The 18869-nt window shown below is 66.7% G+C and overlaps 7 protein-coding genes across 7 annotated transcripts; 6 read left to right on the top strand and 1 right to left on the bottom strand.

Moving 5' to 3' along the window:
* Positions 1-418: 418 nt before the first annotated feature.
* On the top strand, positions 419-2075 carry Q8F55_001664 (uncharacterized protein; the record flags this gene model as incomplete). Its single annotated transcript, XM_069350280.1, has 3 exons — positions 419-812; positions 868-1632; positions 1696-2075. The coding sequence occupies 3 exons, from the start codon at positions 419-421 to the stop codon at positions 2073-2075; spliced, it is 1539 nt and encodes a 512-aa protein (XP_069210666.1).
* Positions 2076-4123: 2048 nt separating this feature from the next.
* On the top strand, positions 4124-5206 carry Q8F55_001663 (uncharacterized protein; the record flags this gene model as incomplete). The annotated part of the gene is made up of 4 exons (XM_069350279.1): positions 4124-4201; positions 4311-4329; positions 4408-4453; positions 4651-5206. 4 exons carry the CDS (start codon positions 4124-4126, stop codon positions 5204-5206), a joined length of 699 nt encoding a protein of 232 aa, XP_069210665.1.
* Positions 5207-6213: 1007 nt separating this feature from the next.
* Positions 6214-8895, top strand: Q8F55_001662 (uncharacterized protein; the record flags this gene model as incomplete). The annotated part of the gene is made up of 3 exons (XM_069350278.1): positions 6214-6300; positions 6334-6965; positions 7002-8895. The coding sequence occupies 3 exons, from the start codon at positions 6214-6216 to the stop codon at positions 8893-8895; spliced, it is 2613 nt and encodes an 870-aa protein (XP_069210664.1).
* A 185-nt stretch (positions 8896-9080) lies between these two features.
* Positions 9081-11470, bottom strand: ASN1 (asparagine synthetase; the record flags this gene model as incomplete). Its single annotated transcript, XM_069350277.1, has 3 exons — positions 9081-10538; positions 10891-11039; positions 11302-11470. The coding sequence occupies 3 exons, from the start codon at positions 11468-11470 to the stop codon at positions 9081-9083; spliced, it is 1776 nt and encodes a 591-aa protein (XP_069210663.1).
* A 1461-nt stretch (positions 11471-12931) lies between these two features.
* Positions 12932-13744, top strand: Q8F55_001660 (uncharacterized protein; the record flags this gene model as incomplete). Its single annotated transcript, XM_069350276.1, has 1 exon — positions 12932-13744. The coding sequence occupies one exon, from the start codon at positions 12932-12934 to the stop codon at positions 13742-13744; it is 813 nt and encodes a 270-aa protein (XP_069210662.1).
* A 745-nt stretch (positions 13745-14489) lies between these two features.
* Q8F55_001659 (uncharacterized protein) lies at positions 14490-16076 on the top strand (the record flags this gene model as incomplete). Its single annotated transcript, XM_069350275.1, has 2 exons — positions 14490-14748; positions 15049-16076. The coding sequence occupies 2 exons, from the start codon at positions 14490-14492 to the stop codon at positions 16074-16076; spliced, it is 1287 nt and encodes a 428-aa protein (XP_069210661.1).
* Positions 16077-16330: 254 nt separating this feature from the next.
* Positions 16331-18258, top strand: Q8F55_001658 (uncharacterized protein; the record flags this gene model as incomplete). Its single annotated transcript, XM_069350274.1, has 2 exons — positions 16331-16808; positions 16886-18258. The coding sequence occupies 2 exons, from the start codon at positions 16331-16333 to the stop codon at positions 18256-18258; spliced, it is 1851 nt and encodes a 616-aa protein (XP_069210660.1).
* Between the last annotated feature and the right edge of the window lie 611 nt (positions 18259-18869).

Here is an 18869-nt window from a genome sequence, read left to right as displayed (position 1 = left end):
CCTCTAACCGGGCCGCCACGCAAGGGGGAGCAGTCGCCGTGGAATGTTTGGCTGTGTGTGAGAGTCGTGTGGGCCGCCGCTGACTGTGGGGAACCCGCGCGACGGCGACGATGACTGTCTACGGATTCATCTGCCTTTCTACTTCTACTTCTTGCTCTTCGTCGTCCCCATCGCACTCTTCACTTTTGTGCTTCTCGCCGCACAAGCTCTGTTCTTGCCCGCGCCCCGCATTCGCCTCCATCGTCATGGACGTTTGATCAGCTCTGGCCGTCGCTCGCCGTCACTGCCTTCCTTATCATCATCACTTGGCCAGACTCCCACACCCACCCCTTGCCCCCTCGTTCCCACCCACTCAGCAACAAACGCAAACACCACAGCCATCTCACCCATCCCCCCCTTCCCCCCCCCATCCCCCACAATGCCGTCGCCGACAACATACGACCAAAAGCACAACCAGTACCACCGGCACGCCCACCAGTACCACCACAGCCAGCTCCACCAGCGTGCGGCGCACCCACAGCCGACACAGTACACCTCGGCGGGCGACCGCTTCCCCTTTGCGGCCTCGGTGCCAGTCAGCCCGCCGCCGGGCCCCGCGCCCCCCTCGTCTTCCTCGGCGCTCATCTCCCTGACCCAGGACATCACCGCGCTCCTGTCCCTGTCCCTCGAGGCGGGTGCCTCGCTGGTCAACGACCAAGTCCGCGCCGCCCTCGGCCTGGTGGGCATCGGCTCGCGTGTCAAGGCCGTCCCGCCCCGCCGCGCCCTCGAGAGCGGGAGCGGTCTAGCCGTGGTAGTTGTTGGCGCCGCCGACCGTAAGTGGTTGACGCCCAGCGTACCCGCTTCGCCACCACTGACGACATGTCGCAGCCACCGGCCAAAGTCTCACGCTTAGACTGGCAAAATCCGGCTACACCGTGTTTCCGTTCGTGCCCGTCAACACGGTATCTGCCAACGGTCCTATCTCGCCGCTATCTGCACCGCTGTCGACCCTGCTGCTTGCGTGGTCGGGCGTTCAGAAGCAGCTCCAGGCCCGCGATCCGGGTCATACCGGTGCGGTTGTCCCCGTTGTCATTGACGACTCGGGCGATGGCTTCCTGGCGTACCCACCGTCGGCGCCACCCTCGCCACCAAAGCGCGGGGGCCGCTTTGCCCACGCCGGCGAGACGGTCCGCGCGTACTGCCGCGATAATGGGCTCGCGCTCGTCGCCATCGTGTGCGCCGCGCCGTCGGCATTGCCCGGCCGCCCGCCGCGCTCGCCCGATATCCCCCACACGCTTGCCGACACGCTCCCGACCGACGCCGCCCCGATCATCAACCTCCCGTCGTCGTCGCTCGTCCGAACCGACGAAGAAGCCCTCGTGGCGCTCTACCGTGCCCACGTGCTCGACCCCCTCTGCGTGGTTCGCGCGCTCGGTGATCTGCTCGCCCAGCCCCGTGGCGTCGGCAGCCCCCACGGCCGTGTGCTGTTTGTCGAGACGTCGGGGTGTGTGGAGGAGCTCGAGCTGCGTGTTCCCAGCTTCGGAGCGCAGGGTGGGGCGCCCCAGATGATCGCCACGGCGCGGGCGGAGACTGCGCGGATTCTGCGCGGCGAGCTGGCGTCGGCGGGCATTGACGTGTGTGAGATTGTCGTCGGTGAGTCGGGAAAGTGGTGGGGAATGGAGTGCAATCAAGATGCATGCTCACACACACACACAGGCCCCATGGCGCCGCGTCTGAACCCCGCGACCCACGTCCGGTCTTCGAGTGGCGACAGCGACACGGACAAGGCGCTCGCGTCGGCGACGCACCCCGACTATTCCGACAAGGCCGTCATGTCGATGACGACGTCGCGCGACGGCCCGATCATGTCCCGGCTGCGTACCGTCGCGCGCGTGTTTGCCGTCGACGACGCGCTCGTGTACTCGTGCGTCCGCCGCGCGATCGAGGACAGATATCCGCGCTCGCGCCACCACGCGGGGCTTGTGCCGCTGCTCGCGACGGTCGTGAGCGCGACGCCGGGTGTCGGCGTGGTGACCGTGCTCGGGCGCTGGGTCCTCGGCCGGCTCTTTGCTCCGCGCAAGCGGTCGCGCCGCTGAGCCCAAGCTTGGCAGGGGTAGGCTGCGATCGCGCACAAGGGGTAGCCTGTCGTCGCACACAAGGGGAAGCTTGCCATTGCGTCGTGGAGGCCACCTGCTGCGGACACGATGCGGACACGCACGCCCCGCGACCATGGAGCCGACTCCCCGCTGCAACCAACCACACACCCCCGCTCCTCATCACCACTGTTTCCATCACTCAATCACGCCCACCCACGCCCCCCATGAACCCATGTGCCCAGGTCCCCGTCCCGTCCCCGTCCCATCCCCACCCGCCACGCCCCGCCTGGCTGTTGTAATGAGCGCACTGCTCCCGTTTGTCAATAGAGGCTCGCTTAGACGGCCGCCGTCGTCGTGATCATTGTCCGTGCCGTGTGCGCACAGCGTAGTGTGTTTTGTATCGTACGTGGATGCAGGTTGCATCGGTGTGGAGTGGGGTGGAGTGGAGTGGGAGTCGTCAGTGGGCGAGGCGGGGCCTGTGAGAGATAAGAAGCGGCCGTCGTCATGGGAGTGCAGGGTAGATAAGGGGGCTGACGACGGGGGATGTGTTTGGGTCGACGCGTCGACGACGGCGAGCGTCGACGTGCAGCGCGCGGGGTTAAGGCGCTTGTCGATGCAGTGCTAGTGAGCTTGTGAGCTAGTGAGCGAGGTGAGCCAGGTATAGCCAGCCTGCGTGGTCGGAGGCCAAGGATAGCAGCGGGCTTCGCCAACGCCATTCGCCGTCGCGAGTAACTGTGTCAGTCAGCCGTAGGCCAGTGCCAGTGGGCAATTGTGTCAGTGTCAGTCAGTGCGGGTCGCTGGCGTCGAGAGCGCATGCAGCGCGCGTCCAGATAACACGATGGCTGGCCGCGCACGACCCCGCACGTGCTCGGCCGCCGGAAGCAGGCCGGTGGCGCCGCCGCGTCGTGGCGGGGGCTGTGGTGGCGACGCGGCGGGGGGCGGTGTACGCCGCAGGCTCGGCGCGCCGGCGGACACGGGGCAAACACAAACAGTGCGAGCGGCGTGCTTGTACTCGGGCTCAGTCGTGGGCTGGTGCGAGCATCGCAGCCAGCTGCGCCGGGAGCCGAGCGGCGTTATGAGCGGGCGCGCTGGCCAGCGTATGTGTCGCCGCAAGCGCAAGCGCCAGGGCAGGCAGGCATCGCAGGCACCGCAGGGCAGGGCCGACGTCGGTGCTTACTTTGGTTTGGCAGCGGGCCTGGGGGGTGGGATGCCCTGGCCGGCGTAGCTTGGCGCGGGCGGGTGGGTGCGCTCTTGGCGGAGGGGTGCATGGGTCGGGGGTGTGCATGGGGGCTGTTCTCCTGCTTGCTGGGAGTGAGCAGTGAGCAGTGAGCAGCGAGGAGGGAGCAGTGAGTCGTGGGCAGACACACTCACAGCCGCAGCGTAGCCCACCGCCATTGCCGGATGCACGACAACATGACACCATGTGCACCCCCCGACATGACTATTTGCCTCGGACGACGTCGCCAAGGCGCCTCGCCAGGCGTCTCGCGAGTGACTTTGGCCCGAAGTAGTAATAGCAGGCACGGGACGAGAGGGAGGCCAGCGCCAGGCGGCATGAGCCACGGGCCCTGCCCATGATCCCATTTGGGCCGGGGGGACGCATTTAACCCCTGCTGGCTTGCTTGCTGCTCGCGCAGAGCCGGCCGGTCAGATCGGTATGTGTCAGGACATTGGCGCGCAGGCAAGTAGCCAGGTCAGGAGGCATGCTAGGTACCTGGCCCGAGGCACGGATTGTGCTGCTGCTGCTGCCTGCTGCAAATCGAGCATGACGGCCGAGGGACGACGCAGGATGGTACGGATAGCGAAAGAGAGCATGCGGCACGAGGGAGGCCAAACGGCAAACGCCAGAGCCAGAGCCGCCGCCGCCGCCGCCGCCTTTGCCAGTCAGTGCGGATGGACGCCCCCCCCCTTGGCCCATCCCCTCCCCCTTCCCCCCGGCCCACCCACTACCACCAACCCACCACACCCATCCCCATTTCTTCCCCCCTCATCTCCTCTCACTACATCCATTCCACGAGATCAACTCTAGACGTCCCTTCATCACCACAATGCTCACCAAGGTCCTTGCCCTTGCCGTGCTCGCGGCCTCTGCCGTCGCCCAGGTCAACTTCTCGCTCAACACGCCCGTGAGTATGGCTGCGGGGTGGCTGCAGGCGCCGGCGACGAAGACGACGACGACGACGCTGTGAAGCCCGCATCCACCGATGGCGAGGACGACGCTGACCCCCCCCCCAGCCTGCCGTTACCGAGTGCCGTGAGTGGTTGCACAAGCGCACCGAGCGCACGCCGAGGGCCCGCCCGGTCCACCCTCCAGCCTGCTGACACACCGCAGAGCCCACCCTCCTCACCTGGTCGGGCGGTAAGGCCCCCTTCATCCTGTGAGTTTGTCTGCCTCGTGCCGGCCGCGCGCAGCGGCGGGCGTCTGCCGATCAGTGATGCGGGCAAGCGTGGTGTCATCGGCGGCAGTGTGGCTCCCACCTCCCCCCGCCCCCGCACCGCCCGCCAAAGCTGCCGACAGCGCCGCTCCCCCCCATCCCCCTCACATCCACGACCCCCCGCTCACACCCATCCCCAGCTCGGCCATCCCCGCCGCCCAGATCTCGGCCCCCAACCTCGCCTCCATCGCCGAGGGCGTCAACGAGCAGCAGTACTCGTGGACCGTCAACCTCCCCGCCAACACGGCCATCACCCTCAAGATTGTCGACGCCACCGGTGCCACGTCGTACACCTCGCCCATCACCGTCCTCAAGGGCTCGTCGACCTCGTGCCTCTCGGGCGGCGGCGCTTCCTCGGGTGCCCCCGCCGCTTCGTCGGGTGCCCCTGCCGGCACCTCGGCTGGCTCCTCGGCTGCTCCCCCCGCCTCGTCGGCTGCTCCCCCCGCCTCGTCGGCTGCTCCCCCCGCCTCGTCGGCTGCTCCCCCCGCCTCGTCGGCTGCCCCCGCCGCCTCGTCGGGCGCCTCGGCCGCTTCGGGCTCCGCCTCGGGCTCGGCCAAGCCTGCCGCCTCGTCGGGCGCTTCAGCCTCGGGTTCCGCCGCCTCGCCCTCGGCCTCCAAGGGCTCGTCGGCTGCCCGCTCGGTCGTCGTCGCTCTCCCCTACGTCGCCGCCGGTGTCGCCGCCGCCTACTTCCTTTAAACGGTCGAAACAGTAGCTTCGGGGCTGGTGGTGGTGCCGCTCAGAGCTGCATAGCTGCGCAGCTCGCCTCGTCTCCGCCCCGCCCCGCCCACACCCTCCTTCCCTTCAGGCCGTTATCTACAACAGGCAGATGAACATTAATCGCTACCTCTCTTTTGCTATACTCTTCATAACGCGTGACATGCAGAGATGTTCGGAGAAAGCACCGAGCAACGAGCAGCGAGCGCAGCGAGTTGCGAGGTGCGAGGGCGAGTTGCGAGTCACTCTGGTGTGCTGATATGTGTCCCGCTGTTGCCGCTGCAAACAAATCTACCCCGCTTCCATCGTGACGTCGTTGCAGCAGGCATCGATCATCGATCCCCGCGTGGGAACTCGTGCCCGAGATCAAGCTTATCGCCGAGAGAGCCAGCGCCAGAGCCAGGACGACCAGCCACCTACCACTGCCGCCGCACATTGCATCCTCAGGCAACGTCGCAACGCAAAGCGAGCAGCAGGAACACCTACGCTTTGGAACGCAAACCCGCGATGTGACAACGCTGCGCGCAGCACTGGATGCTTGCGTACGCCGCATCTGCAAGTGCATACGGCCAGTTCCTGAACATTACATTGCGGCACAGCACACAAAGACTTGGTTGCCGTGCCGTGTGCCTGCTCAAGCGCTGCCCACCCGCCGACCCAGCTTACTCAAACCCAATCCAATCGCGCGCTGCCCACCCCACGCGGCGAGAGCAAGACGTCGTCTCCCTGATGTCATAAGCCATCGATCATTCCATTTTTCCATTTCCGCAGTCGTCGTGCCACTTTTGTCGGGCGGACGCGGGTGTTTGATCCCGCCATGTACGTAATGCGGCCACGTGGATAAGGCGGGGGATCAAACACGCTCGCCACGTGCCGTTTGTTTGTGTGGAGGAAGACGGGCGTCAGTGGGTAATAGTCGCGATCCAGTCACCCATTGTCACTGCAACATCGACGACAACGACGACAGCACCCCCAACGTCACCCACACCATGGACGTCCTCGCCGACGACGTCGTATTCTTCGACACCGAGTCGCTCGACGACGGCGCGATCGAGCGGCTGTCCATCACGGCGCAGGTGAGCGCCTCCTCTCAACACGGCTGACGAAAGCAACTCGGCGCGCGCGTGACGCAGGACGCAGCCGAGGCGACCATCACGCTCGGCAACCCCCTCTCGCCGCACTACGACGCGGTCGCCGGGCACGCGGGCTACCACTGGCTCGCGCACTGCAAGTACGAGGGCGCGCGGGTCGACGCCGGCGCGCTCGAGGCGCCGCTCTTCGTCAACCCGGAGCGCGCGAGCGCCAACGCCCCGCTGCTCGCGTACGTCAGCCTCAACGTGCAGCGCTCGGCGCGCGAGGACGCGAACGGCGCGCGCGCCGCCGTCGAGGAGCAGCTCGCGCGCGGGGGCGCGCTCATCCTCCCGTCGTTTTCTACTGCCGAGCTGGTTATTCTTGACCGCAAGACCGAGTTCTTTCGCAAGGTCGACACGGCGAAGAAGAAGCACGGGAGGGACTGGCAGCGGCTCGGGGAGCGGTCCTGGGTCGAGAGCTGTGTCGCGGGGCGCGCGGTCCACTGGGCGACGGCGCACGAGGTGGACGCGGATGAGGAGGAGGCGCGGAGGGAGCGCGAGCGCGAGGAGGAGAGGCGGAGGGAGGAGCAGAGGCGCAGGCAGCGGGAAGATAGCTTTGCAGAGGACGACGTGGCGCAGCACAAGCGCGGGCCGGGGCGGCCTGCTGGAAAGTGAGTTGGGCTGGCAAGGGAGGGCTGACGCGGCAGGCCGAGGAACGAGTACACCCCGCAGGAGGACGACTTCCTGTGCCGCTGGCTGGCGGCTTTCCACCCCGGCGGCGGGTACATGAGCCGCAAAACGTACGAGACGCTTGTGGGCGAGGCGCGCGAGTTCCCGCTGGCGGCGCGCCACTCGTCCCAGTCGTGGCGTGAGCGCTACAAGAAGAACGAGCAGCCGTTCAAGAAGCGCATCGACCGGTTTATCCGCAAGCGCATCGACGCGCGGCTCGAGGACGACGACGATAGGCTGCACCGCGCCGAGCGGCCCGAGTCGACCAAGGCAAGGGCGGCGCTGGTGGACGACGAGGACGACGTGCCGGCCCAGAGCAAGGGCACCAAGGGGAAGGAGGTGCCGCGCGGGCCGGCGATCGGGCGCACGGCACGCGAGGCGGCTGCGGCGCCCAAGGTGGCCGTGGTGGCGAGCAGCTCGGCGGTGGTCGTCGCTAGCGGCAGCAGCCCCGCGGCGGCCAAGTCGGCGCCAGTAGCACTGGCTGCCGCCCGCAAGTCGGTGGCCGACGCCGCACCAAAAGCGAAAGCCGCAGCACCGCCAGTCTCGGACACCGAGAACAGCGAGGACGAGGCTCCCGTCGTCGCCACGAAGGACAAGAGCGCAGTCGCCAAGAAGGACAAGGGCAAGGGCGTGGACAGGTCGCCCGTCAATACCGCCAGCACGGCGCAACCTACCAAGCGCCCGGCCACCAAGCCCAGCAGCACCAAGCCCAGCAGCGAGGCGTCTGCCCAGCGGCGTGAGAAAGAGAAGAGCAGCGACGGCGCGGCGTTCTTTGCGTCCCTCGCGCGCGATGACGAAACAGAGACAGTGGCCGTCGAGAAGACAAAAGCAGCAGCGCAAGCCGCCGCACCACGCCCTTCCACTGGCGCAGGGGAATCGTCGACACTGGCCCCGCCCCCTCCGCCTGCCCCAGCCCCGGAGAGGCACGACTTTGACGAGACCATGGCCAGCGCCATCCTTGGCCGCGATGACGACGACGAGACACAGGCGGACAAGCCGTCTTCAGCACAGCCGCCAGCTCCAACCACAGCGGCCTCAACACAGCCGCCAGCCCCAACGCAGCCAGAGTCGTCGTCGACCACAGCTCCGAGATCGCCACAGCCCGTGCCGCCAGGGCAGCAGCGCCGCTCGTCGCCACCACCGACGTCCTCACCACACGGCACGTCGCAAGAGGATGAAAGCCAAGACTCGGTCCAGGCCGCCGTCAATGCCGAGTACGCCAAGCGCAAGGCCGAGGCGCCGGCCAGCAAAGCTGTTGCCGAGACCAAGCCCAAGGCGGAGGCCAAGCGCGACGGGCTGTCGACACCGCCAAGATCCAAACGCATGCGCCTGACCGAGCCTGTGCTCTCGCCGGCGAGCAGGCTCCCGGCGTCACCGAGCATCCACGTCACCGTGTCGCCCGGCCACAGCCGGCGCCCCGCCGGGCGGCAGTCGATGCCAGCCGACAGCAGCGGGAGAGTGCGCATCCCGGTCACGTTTGACTTGGACATTGACGTGCGGACGTCGACGGCGGTCAACGCTGCGCCGGCGGCGACAACGAGCTCCAAGCGATTGCTCGAGGTGGTGCGCGAGACGCAAGACTCCGACGCGCCGGTCAAGCGGCGCCGGACGCCGGTGCAGACGGAATCACAGGCGGCAAAGGTGCGCGCCGGCGCCAAGGTCGTGGGCGACATGCGCGACATGTACAAGGAGAGGATTTTGAAGTACTCTGCGCAGTACGGCAAGCCGGCGCGCGAGCTGTACGACGTTGTCAACGGAATCCGCGCGCGCAAGGGAGGCGACCGCGGCGGTGCCATGTTCTGGAAGGACGTGGAGCAGGGGCTGAAGGAGAGGTTTGGCGCGGAGCGGGGGGCGGCCCAAAACAGCACTTGACGTTGTACAACCACACGATAACATGCATATGTTGATAGCATCGGGGCGATGGGCGTGGGAGGTTAGTGAAGTGTCGTCGCCGACCGATCGCCGGCGTACACACCCGCCTCGCTCCGCTCGGCGGCGGCGGCTCAGTGACAAAATGCATAAAACAGCTACCCAGATGACAGTGACAGCCTACCCGCCTACTGGCCGTTGGCGCCGCCCTCGTACGCGGCCGTGTGGATGGCGACGGCGCGGCCCGAGGGGTCGGACGACACACCCCACTCCTGCTTGGGGACCCAGCGGACGGCCGTCTCGGCAGCAGCCTGGGATGGGAACTGCTGGTCGAAAATCTCGCGGATCCAGTAGGCCTCCTTCGTGTCTGGGGTCTGGTAGGGGAAGCGCTCGGCGCGCTTGGCAAACTGCTCGTCGGAAATGTTGGCGGCAGAGTACTCCTTCATGCCGTCGATCCACGAGTAGCCGACGCCGTCCGAGAACTGCTCCTTCTGGCGCCAGAGGATCGAGTCGGGGAGGTAGGGCTTTCCGTCGGGGGCAATGTCGAATGCCTTGCGGATAATGTACTTCTCCATCTTGGGCCTGCCGTCCTCGTCGACCTGCTGGCTCGAGCCCTTGGAGAACATCTTGTACTTTGCGTCAATGTTCATGCAGACGTCGAGGAACTTCTTGTCGAGGAAGGGCACGCGCGCCTCGAGGCCCCAGGCCATGGTCGACTTGTTGGCGCGCAGGCAGTCGGCCGTGTTGAGGTTCTTTACGCGCTTGATGAGCTCGCGGTGGAAGTCCTCGGCGTTGGGCGCGGCGTGGAAGTAGAGGTAGCCGCCGAAAATCTCGTCGGATCCCTCGCCAGAGAGCACCATCTTGACACCCATGGCCTTGATCTTGCGCGAGAGGAGGTACATGGGCGTCGAGGCGCGCACCGTCGTCACGTCAAACGTCTCGAGGTGGTAGATGACCTCGGGGATGGCGTCGAGGCCCTCCTGCACCGTAAAGTGGTACTCGTGGTGGATGGTGCCGAGCGAGTCGGCTGCCTTGCGCGCGGCGATCAGGTCGGGCGCGCCCTCGAGGCCAATGGCAAACGAGTGCAGCTGGGGCCACGAGGCGAGGGGCGCCTCCTCGCCGACAGCCTCGCCGCGGGCACGCGCCTCGCGGTGCTCCTTCCTCAGGCGCTCCTGCTCGGCCGCGAGCTTGTCCGTCTCGCGCGCGGCGATGGCGGCGATGAGCGACGAGTCGAGACCGCCGGAAAGGAGGACACCGTAGGGAACCTCGGACATCAAGCGCTTGCGCACGGCGTCCTCGAGCGTCGTGCGGATGAGCGTGTAGTCGACGGGGTTGTGGGGGATGGGCTCGACGTCCGTGTTCCACCACGAGGGGTTGAAGTAGCGCTCGACCTTGCCCGTGTTCGAGTCGTAGAAGTGGCCCGGGGGGAAGGTCTTGACGACGTCGCAGTCGTCCTGGATGCACTTGAGCTCCGAGGCAAAGTAGAGCGTCTCGGGAGCGGCCGTGTTCCAGCCCCAGTAGAGCGTCGTGACGCCGATGGGGTCGCGCGCGGCGATCAGGCGCGAGGGGGTCGTCGACTGGTCGACGAGGACAAACGAGAAGAAGCCGTCGAGGAGGTTGCAGACGCCGGTGCCGTGCTCCTTGTACTGGGGGGAGTCAGCGATGTCGCGCGCGCGGCCAACGGGGATCCCGAGCGGACATCAAACAACTACTGCGCCCAGTGCCACAGAACACTCTGGTGCCTTGGTGACAGCCACCGGCAAAAGGCGGCGTGGCTCGCGTGATAGCAGCGGTGCGAAGGCATTCTCCAGAGGCCAAAGGACGGCCAAAGAGGCTTTGGGCGGCGGTGAGACGCCTGAACTGGTGGCAGTAGGCCCGACTGAATGGCCCCGAGCTGCCCACCAGTGCCAGAACTCCGCACAGCGCGATTCCGCCCCCTCGCTCGCTGGCACCGCTCCCACGCCCGCTCCTGCCTGCGCTTCCCCCGCCACCACTCACCAGGTGCATGATGACCTCGCAGTCCGAGTGCGTCTTGAACTTGGCGGGGTTCTTGAGGCTCTTGCGGAGGGCAATGTGGTTGTAGATCTCACCGTTGACGGCAAGGACAATCTGCTCGTCCTCGGTGACGAGGGGCTGGGCGCCGGAGTCTGCGGTGTGAGCGGGGGTCATGGGGAGTTGGCGGCACTTCGGCGTGATGCAGAGGCACTGAGTGGAGCGGCGACGAGGCTGGGCAAAGCGCTGGGTGGCCCGGCGGACCAGATCGAGCCATCACACCGGACAGACTCGAAGCCTGCTCGATAGCCTGCTTCCCGTTGCTCGCCCGTCGCCGTGCATGCCTCCAAAGCTCGATTCCGCTCGTCCCTCGCAGCTCGGCCTGCGGCCTCGCCGCGCGCTGCGCGCTGCACTCACCAACACCGACAATGGCCAGACGCTCGTGCACCAAGACCGAGTCCTTGGCCGTGTAGGTGCCCGACCAGTCGGGGCCGCGATGCCTCTGCTTCTTGGAGCATGCGATGGCGCGGGGGCGGTAGGCGGCGAGGTCGCCCTGGCGGTTGTAGCAGCAGAAGATGCCGCACATGATGTGTGTGTTTTGTTGTTGTTGTGTGGGAGAGGACTCGAGGTAGATATAGCCTCGACTTTTTTTGAGTCGTCGTCGCGATGTCGCTTGGCGTTGACGGGGTGCGCGCAGGCGGGGTTTCTGCAAGGGATCGGGCCGCGACTGCGCTGACTGCAGCTGCCACGGCAACGAGCGAGGCCGACTCGAGTCATAATCCTGCGGTAAGCGCGTTAGATTCCGTTAATCGGCATGGGCTAATGCCACGCTTTCGCGATAAGCGATGGATTAGGAAGTCGCCTAATGGCACTCGCTTACACGTCATTCCCATTTGCTTGTCACTGCCCAATCACCTCACAAGCGCTGATAGGGCGGCACGGGCCGAACATTTCCACGACCGGCGACGGCGAGGAGACAGCCGCACGGCCTGGAATGCGGCGGCTGCGCGGCGAAGATCCGGTCAGACCAGTCCTCGATACGAGCGCGACTTGTTGACTCGAGCTAGTGGCTAGCACCAGCCAGGTGGTAGGGACTGCGAGGATGCCGAGGCCCGGGACGGAGTGTGGCAGGACAGAGAGTGTTATCTCGCACGTTCGAAGACACCCCGTGGCATAGCCGGCGAGCTGGGGTTGGTTGCCGAGTGTGCAAGGGCGATGGGGACAGAGCGACTCGGACTCTTGGCTGCGGGGAGACGGCGGGGATACTTGGGCCGAGGGCCGACGTTGGGAGCCTCGTTACGACGAGGGGGGCAAACACGTCGGGTGGGCTGCGCGCAGTCGAGTGTCTTTCATGGCAGGTGCGAGTTGGGAGAGGTGGGTGGCTTGGTGTTGTGTTAGGACGGCGACTTGCTCGTTGCACCCACTTCTTCGGCTTTGTCGAGCAAGGACCCCATCCGCGAACACCACGACAAGCTGTGGACTGGCATGACCCAGCAGAACCCATGGTGGCATTGGCGCGAGCCGATCCCAGTCGAGAAAGCCACCGTTGTGGGTGCGTCTCGACCGAGAAGGGCACGCCTTGCGTCTTGTCGTCTTCACCGCGGCGGCTATCAGCTGGTGCGAGTGGGTACCCGGCCTTGATCTTGCGCGATGCTGATCGTGGCCGCTGGTGGGGGTGATGTTGTGTGAATCTGGTGTGTGAGGAAAGGCGGCTGAGCCCACGGCTGTTGTAGAAAAGCCACTCGAGAACTCACCGAGTGATCCTGGAGAGCATCTCCGGCGGCACTCACGGCCTGGGCAGATGGCATTGAGCTGAACAATTCGTATCGACAAGGTGGGAGAGGTTGCGATTAGTGTTGGTAAGTCATTGTGGTGAGTAACAATCGACAAGAGGAAGAATGGCTGAGATGATTGTCCCCAGCGCCCCTCTCGTCCTCATGCTGCTTCTCTCATCAGCCTCCTCCTCTCACCTACTTCCATCTGCTCAGCGCATCAGAGCCTCACACTCACACCTGCTCCTCCCACTCCCCAGCCAAACACCCTCGCCATGGCCACCGAAGACGACAAGCGCTCCACGGCCACCTCCCCGGCACAGGCACCGAAGCCCGAGGTGGCCTACACGCCCTCTCCCTCGTCTTCTATGATCGCGACGCACGCCTCCTCTGCGACCTCGTCCCCGTTCGACACGAGCAAGTACTTCTCGGTCCACCCGCCTAACCTCGAAACCTCCGGGTTCCTCATCTTCCCCCGCACGTGGAGCGGCATCGAGACGGGCCCCCAGCTGGCGCAGCACCTCGCCGGCCCGGACCTCCCCTCCTCGTCGGCCTGGCGCTGGGGCTCACGTGAGCGCGAGTTTGAGCGTCTCGTCACGAGCCGCGCGTGGAAGCGGGGCGCGCCGACGCCGCCCGTGGCCGACGCGTACTACCTCCCCTGGATCGACCGCGACGTGCGCCGCGAGCGCCTCCCGATCATCGCGCGCGCGCTGCACGCCAGCTACTTCAAGGACCGGAAGCAGCAGCGCGAGCTCGCGGCGCTCTCGTGGATCTACGGCCGCGCGCTCGGCTGGGGCGAGTACGCGACGGTCAAGCAGCTCTGCAAGCCCCTGTACGACTACGCCGTGCAGCGCGCCAAGGCCGTCGGCATGGTCGCGCATCTGCTCACTGTGCGCGGGGTCGTCGTGGGCAGCGATTGCGCCCACATGATGCGCGAGTGGGACCGCGTGCACGCCGGCTTGGAGGCGAGCAACGACGAGGAGCGTGGCAGCGCCAACGACGACGGGAACGAGTCACGCGACGCCCCCGGCAGCAAGCGCACGCTGCCCGCCGACAATGCGCCGACCAAGAAGCGCAGGATCGTCTAGCCGCCCCCTCGGCTGCGCCAACCGACGTGTGGACGATGCACCCCCAGTTGTGCCTCAAACGTTGTGCAGTGTTGTTGTTGCAGAGTCCGGGGACCCCAGTTTCACCGTCGCTGACGGCCGCCGGCCGCCTCACCCTCCCTGCCACTGCCCACCCTGTGGCTTGCTCCACCCATCCCGCACGCAGTCGCGCTCCCTCTTGGCAGCAGAGCGCCATGCATGAGCACATGGGCTGTCTGTTGACGCCGTTGCGCTCGCTGCGCAGAGTAGCGCGCTGCGGTGATGGAGAACGCAGCGTCACTGTTGTCACCTGCAAACCCCGCCCTCCGTCGGCAACAGCGCTAAAAAGTCGTATGAGAAACTGGCGCCCACCTCCTCACAAACGCCGCGAGTGCGCGCGCGGCCACACCTTCTGACTTTTCTTCTCACCACGGCTGTTACTGTTCTACTACCGCCACCCTCACGGACACACAGATAGTCTGCTCTGCTCGCTGTCTACGCATCGACCTGCACAAACCCGCCCCTGCCCCAGCACACTCAAGGAATGGCTACCACGCTCCTCGCCCTCGTCCTGCTTCCCGTCGACCCACAGCCACTCGCAGCAGCCTTGTAGGCGGCTCACGAACAACACGAGTGCACAGCTGTACTGCTAGGCCCATTTTACCAGGATATGGCCACTCGCCTGGCCTCCACGCCCAGTCGAACGCCGTGAACGCGCTGCCAACCGGCAGCGAGTAGACAAGACACGATGGGCGCGACTATCAGCACGATTCGCAGGCCGGCACACGGCGTGGGCATTGACGCCGACATGTTCCCGCACATCATCGACGCGGTGGTGCAGTACGCCGCCGAGATGTACGACGAGGACGGCGAGGCAGGCGGCCTGCTCGCCCTCCGCGCAACGAGCAGGGCATACCGCGACAAGGTCAACCAGATTCTCCACCGCAAGCTTGTAGTCCAACCGCTCCAAGAGGGTGCTAGGACGCGCAAGCTCCTCGGCGTGACTTGTGAGTGGACAGCTCTTCCCCGACACCATCGGCAGGGCCCCGCGGCGCGGGCAAGTGCCGCTGTGCCCCACGCTGCTGCGCCACGCCCCACCCTTGTCACACGACCATTCAGCAACCCATTCGTGATGCTCCTGGCGGCTTGACAATGAGAGGCTGTCTGCGTGATTTATCGCTCGGCCCGTCTCTCGGCGCGTGACGCACGACGCCGTGACTGTCGGACGGGCGGGACAGGGGCCGGCAACGGCGTTACCCCTGCTGCGGACCACTAGCTCCAATAACCAAACAAGCTCACACGCCCAGCCCTAGCCACCTGGTCTGGATCCGCGGCGGCCGTCTACTCGCCGGCCATGGGGCTCCTGATGCCGCCGACATGGCAGTCGGGCGACCCTCAACGGCGGCGGCGCGCGCACCACTGCGGGCTGGCCCGCGCCGAGCGCGAGCGGCGGCTCGAGTCGGCGCGCGTGCTCGCGCTCACGGGCGGCGCGGGCGCACGCGTCGGCGAGGCGCTCGATGTCGACACCGGCGCGTTCAGGTCCGTGTCCACGCTGCACCTGTACCCCGGTCCTGCTGGGTATCCCGAGACGACGCCCACGACCGACGCTAGCACGACGGTCGTCATCTGCCCCGACCCCGCGCTGCCCTCGGCCGAGGGGCACAGGCGGACGACGCGCAGCGCGATCCACATGCCGATGGGCACGAGCAAGATTGTGCTCCATGCTGTCGTGGACGAGGCGCGCTCGGCCCGGCCGGTGCTCTCGACGCGGCCGCTGCTGCGCACGCGGACGCTGAAAGAGGTCGTCGTGGTGTTCAGTGACGTGTTCAACGGGGCAGCGGCGCCGCGCCAGCGCCTGGCCCGGACGCGGTCGCTGCCGTCCGTTCCACCGCGCACGCGCTCGGCCTCGTCCTCGTCGGTCGGCACGCGCAGCTCGGTGGGTGCGGCGGACCGCGCCATCCTCGCCGAGTTCGCCGCGTACATCCTCACGCGCGAGCCGCAGAGCACGCTCACGCTCGTCGGCCTCGACGGGGTGGATGCGTCGCTGCTTGGGCTGTCGTCTACGGCGGTGGAGAGCGAGAGCGAGGGCGAGGAGGAGGGCAGGGCGGCACGCTCGCCGGCGCTCATCCACCTCTTCCGCCTCGTGCGGCACGAGGTCGCGGGCCTGCTGGCCAAGCAGGGCGCGAGCCCGTGGTCGGCCGTCGTGACGACGCCCGAGCACGCTCGCGAGGCGGGCCAGGTCGTACAGGAGCGGGTGCGGTGTATCACCTGGGACATGTACGCTGCGGGGGTGGAGCGCGGGGCGCTGGCGGACGAGCGGCCGTTCTGTCGCTAGCTGTGCACGGCGATAAGCGCTGCCGACGCATCCCGGGGTATCCCGCCCTGCTGGGACCGATATGCATGCATGTGATGCGGGGGACGCTGCTCGCAGCGAGTCGAGAGCGAGTAGTGGGGTGGAGAAACCCGAGCGAGGCACTAGTGACGTCGTTGCGGTGGGCCACTCGGCGCGTTTGCCGCGACTAGTGCGACTCGCGGGCGACCTTATAGCTGGCAGCACGCGGCGGCATGCATGCGACACCCGCAAACACAATGACATCCATCGCCCTAAGCATCCTCGCGACGCAGGCGCTCGCGGCGCTCGCAAAGCCAGGCTACACGGTGACTGTGGGCTCGACGGGGCCCTGGGCCGACCCAGACGACACGCCGGCGCAGACCTTCATCGACAAGACAGGCCGGTTCTACTTCCAGTCGAGCCATGCAGAGTATGGCCCGACCGACGAGCGCGTCTGGCAGTTCTGGTCGGGCGAGCACATGGAGAACTACACCTTTGACCGCGACATCTTCGAGCACGTCGACCCGGCCAACCCGCTCGACAGGAACAGCGACGTCACTTGGCGCTGTAACAACAGCCCGACGGGCAAGATTGCGAGCTATGCGCCGTATGTCGAGCCGCCGGAGGGGCGGAAGAAGCACGGGTACCCGTTCTTGGAGTACACGCAGAAGAACTACTGTGATCTGATGGGGGTTTGGGTCGACCCGGACACTGGGGACTGGTATGGGCTGGTTCGTGAGTGCTCCGGCGCCGAGGTGGCGTCTCACACTGTCGCCGACTGGCCGCGCCCTCGCTGACGCTCGGGCTTGTAGACAACGAGTTCACCGGCCGCCCGTTCGGCGACTCGCTCCACTTTGACCGCATCGACTACGCCGTGTCCAAGGACGGCGGGCGGACGTGGGACATCCGCGACGGCGTCATCACGTCGCCGTTCCCCACCGTGCGCGACGACAACGTGACGTTTCCCGAGAGCACGTACAAGTGGGGCGCGGGCGACCAGCGGCTCGTCGTCGACATTGCCAGCGGCTACTTCTACGTCAACTACTGCAGCCGTGTCATCGACAAGGGCGACCTGCGCTGGTGGGTCGCCCACTACTCGCACTACGCGCGCGCGCCCATCAGCGGCAAGATGGCGCCGGGCACCTGGCAGAAGTGGTACAACGGCACCTGGGGCGAGCCGGGCATCGGCGGGCTCGAGAGCACCATCTTTCCCGTGGCGAGCGACAAGGACACGGGCTACACGGCCCCGGAGAAGGAGTACGACCCGAAAACCCCGGGCTTCGCCGCCGAGCAGGTCGCCAAGGGGCTGACCCCGCCGACCTCCCCCCTCCAGTGGATGGACGTGAGCTGGAACGCTTACCTCGGGCTGTGGGTCGGCCAGCCGACGAACCCGTCCAAGCGGAGCGACAAGCCCGGGCCCGCGCCGCAGGAGTTCTACGGCACCGACGACCTGACGACGCAGAAGTGGCGCCTGCTCGGCGACACGGGCGAGTACAAGACGCAGTCGGCCTACCGCTGGCAGCTGGACCCCGTGAGCAAGACGTCGCAGACGTACCTCGGCAAGCGGTTCCGCGCGTACTGCGCCTTCGGGTGCAGTGGGGGCCGGGACGGCGAGTGGGTCGAGCTCGCGATCGACGCCAAGCGGCCCGCACGCCCAGTCGACAGCGCCAAGGTGTACCGCATCAAGGCGGGCGGCCTGCAGCTGGGGCAGGGGCGGAGGGCGCCGGCTGCGGCGGCGGTGAAAGAAACCCAGACAGGGTGGACGTTCCGCCCGACCGGGGACGGCGCGTACGCCATCCTCAACGCCGAGACGGGCGACGCGCTCTCGCTCGCGAGCGACACGCCGAGGCAGCGCGGGTGGGGCGCCCCGCTCGTCGTGAGGAAGCCCGACAGCAGCGTCAACCAGCAGTGGTGGGTCATTGCCAACCGCTCGGAGCAGGACAACAAGAAGACGGGCGCTGTGCGCCTCGTGAACCGGTACTCTGGCCTTGTGCTCGCCCTCTCCGAGGCCCACGGCGCGGAGACGACGCCGTTCCGCTCCTGGGCGGACGTGTCGGGCGACGAGGTCGGCGGCGGGCGCACGCCCCAGCAGCAGGAGGTGCTGCTTGACGAGGTGGACGTGGTGGGCGGGGGCGGGGCGGACGTCATGGCCGGCGGCGAGGAGCAGGTCGTGTTCGCGGCCTAGGCCACTCGCCGGCGCAGCAGCGCTAGCCGCTATCCGTCCACTCGCGGCTTGCCGTAGTAGCAATCTTATCTATGCCACCAAGAAGAACATATGAAGTCATCGTCCGGGCCGGCATCAACAACGACGACCAGCAACTCGCCGGTGCCCCGCCCCCACTCCGGGTATCCCCCGGGCTGTGCTTACCAAGTGCTTGCTTACTCGCTACGTCCTTGCTTACTTACACCCCGCTGCTCCCGACTTGCCGATATGGCGCTATCTCGCGCGACGGCGCGCAGCACGTGTGCGCGGCCCTGTTTCAGGGGAGGTGGCGGCGGCGGCAGTGGGTCCGCCGAGGTGTCACCACGCCTCCTCCTCGTCCTCTCCATCGACTTCCCAAAGTCCAGACCTCGCTGCCCGCTGCACCCCTCATCCCCGGCGGCCCTGTGGCCTCCACTCCTGCGTTTGCAATCTCCTCCACTGCCGGCTTTCGCATTCTCGTCGACGTCCACAACATCGACGAGCTTCTTCTGACCTCGTGCCTGTTACCTGAGCCTGCCCGACCACGCTTAGCCGCGCTTGGCAGATCGCGCTAGCGCTGACGTGCTATCCGCTCATACTGATGTTTTGGTGTT

Source organism: Vanrija albida, assembly GCF_041260175.1.
Source record: "Vanrija albida strain AlHP1 chromosome Unknown contig_2, whole genome shotgun sequence".
Classification (NCBI taxonomy): domain Eukaryota; kingdom Fungi; phylum Basidiomycota; class Tremellomycetes; order Trichosporonales; family Trichosporonaceae; genus Vanrija; species Vanrija albida.
The sequence above is the reverse complement of the archived record's forward strand: the minus strand, read 5'-3'. Positions and strand labels throughout refer to the sequence as shown.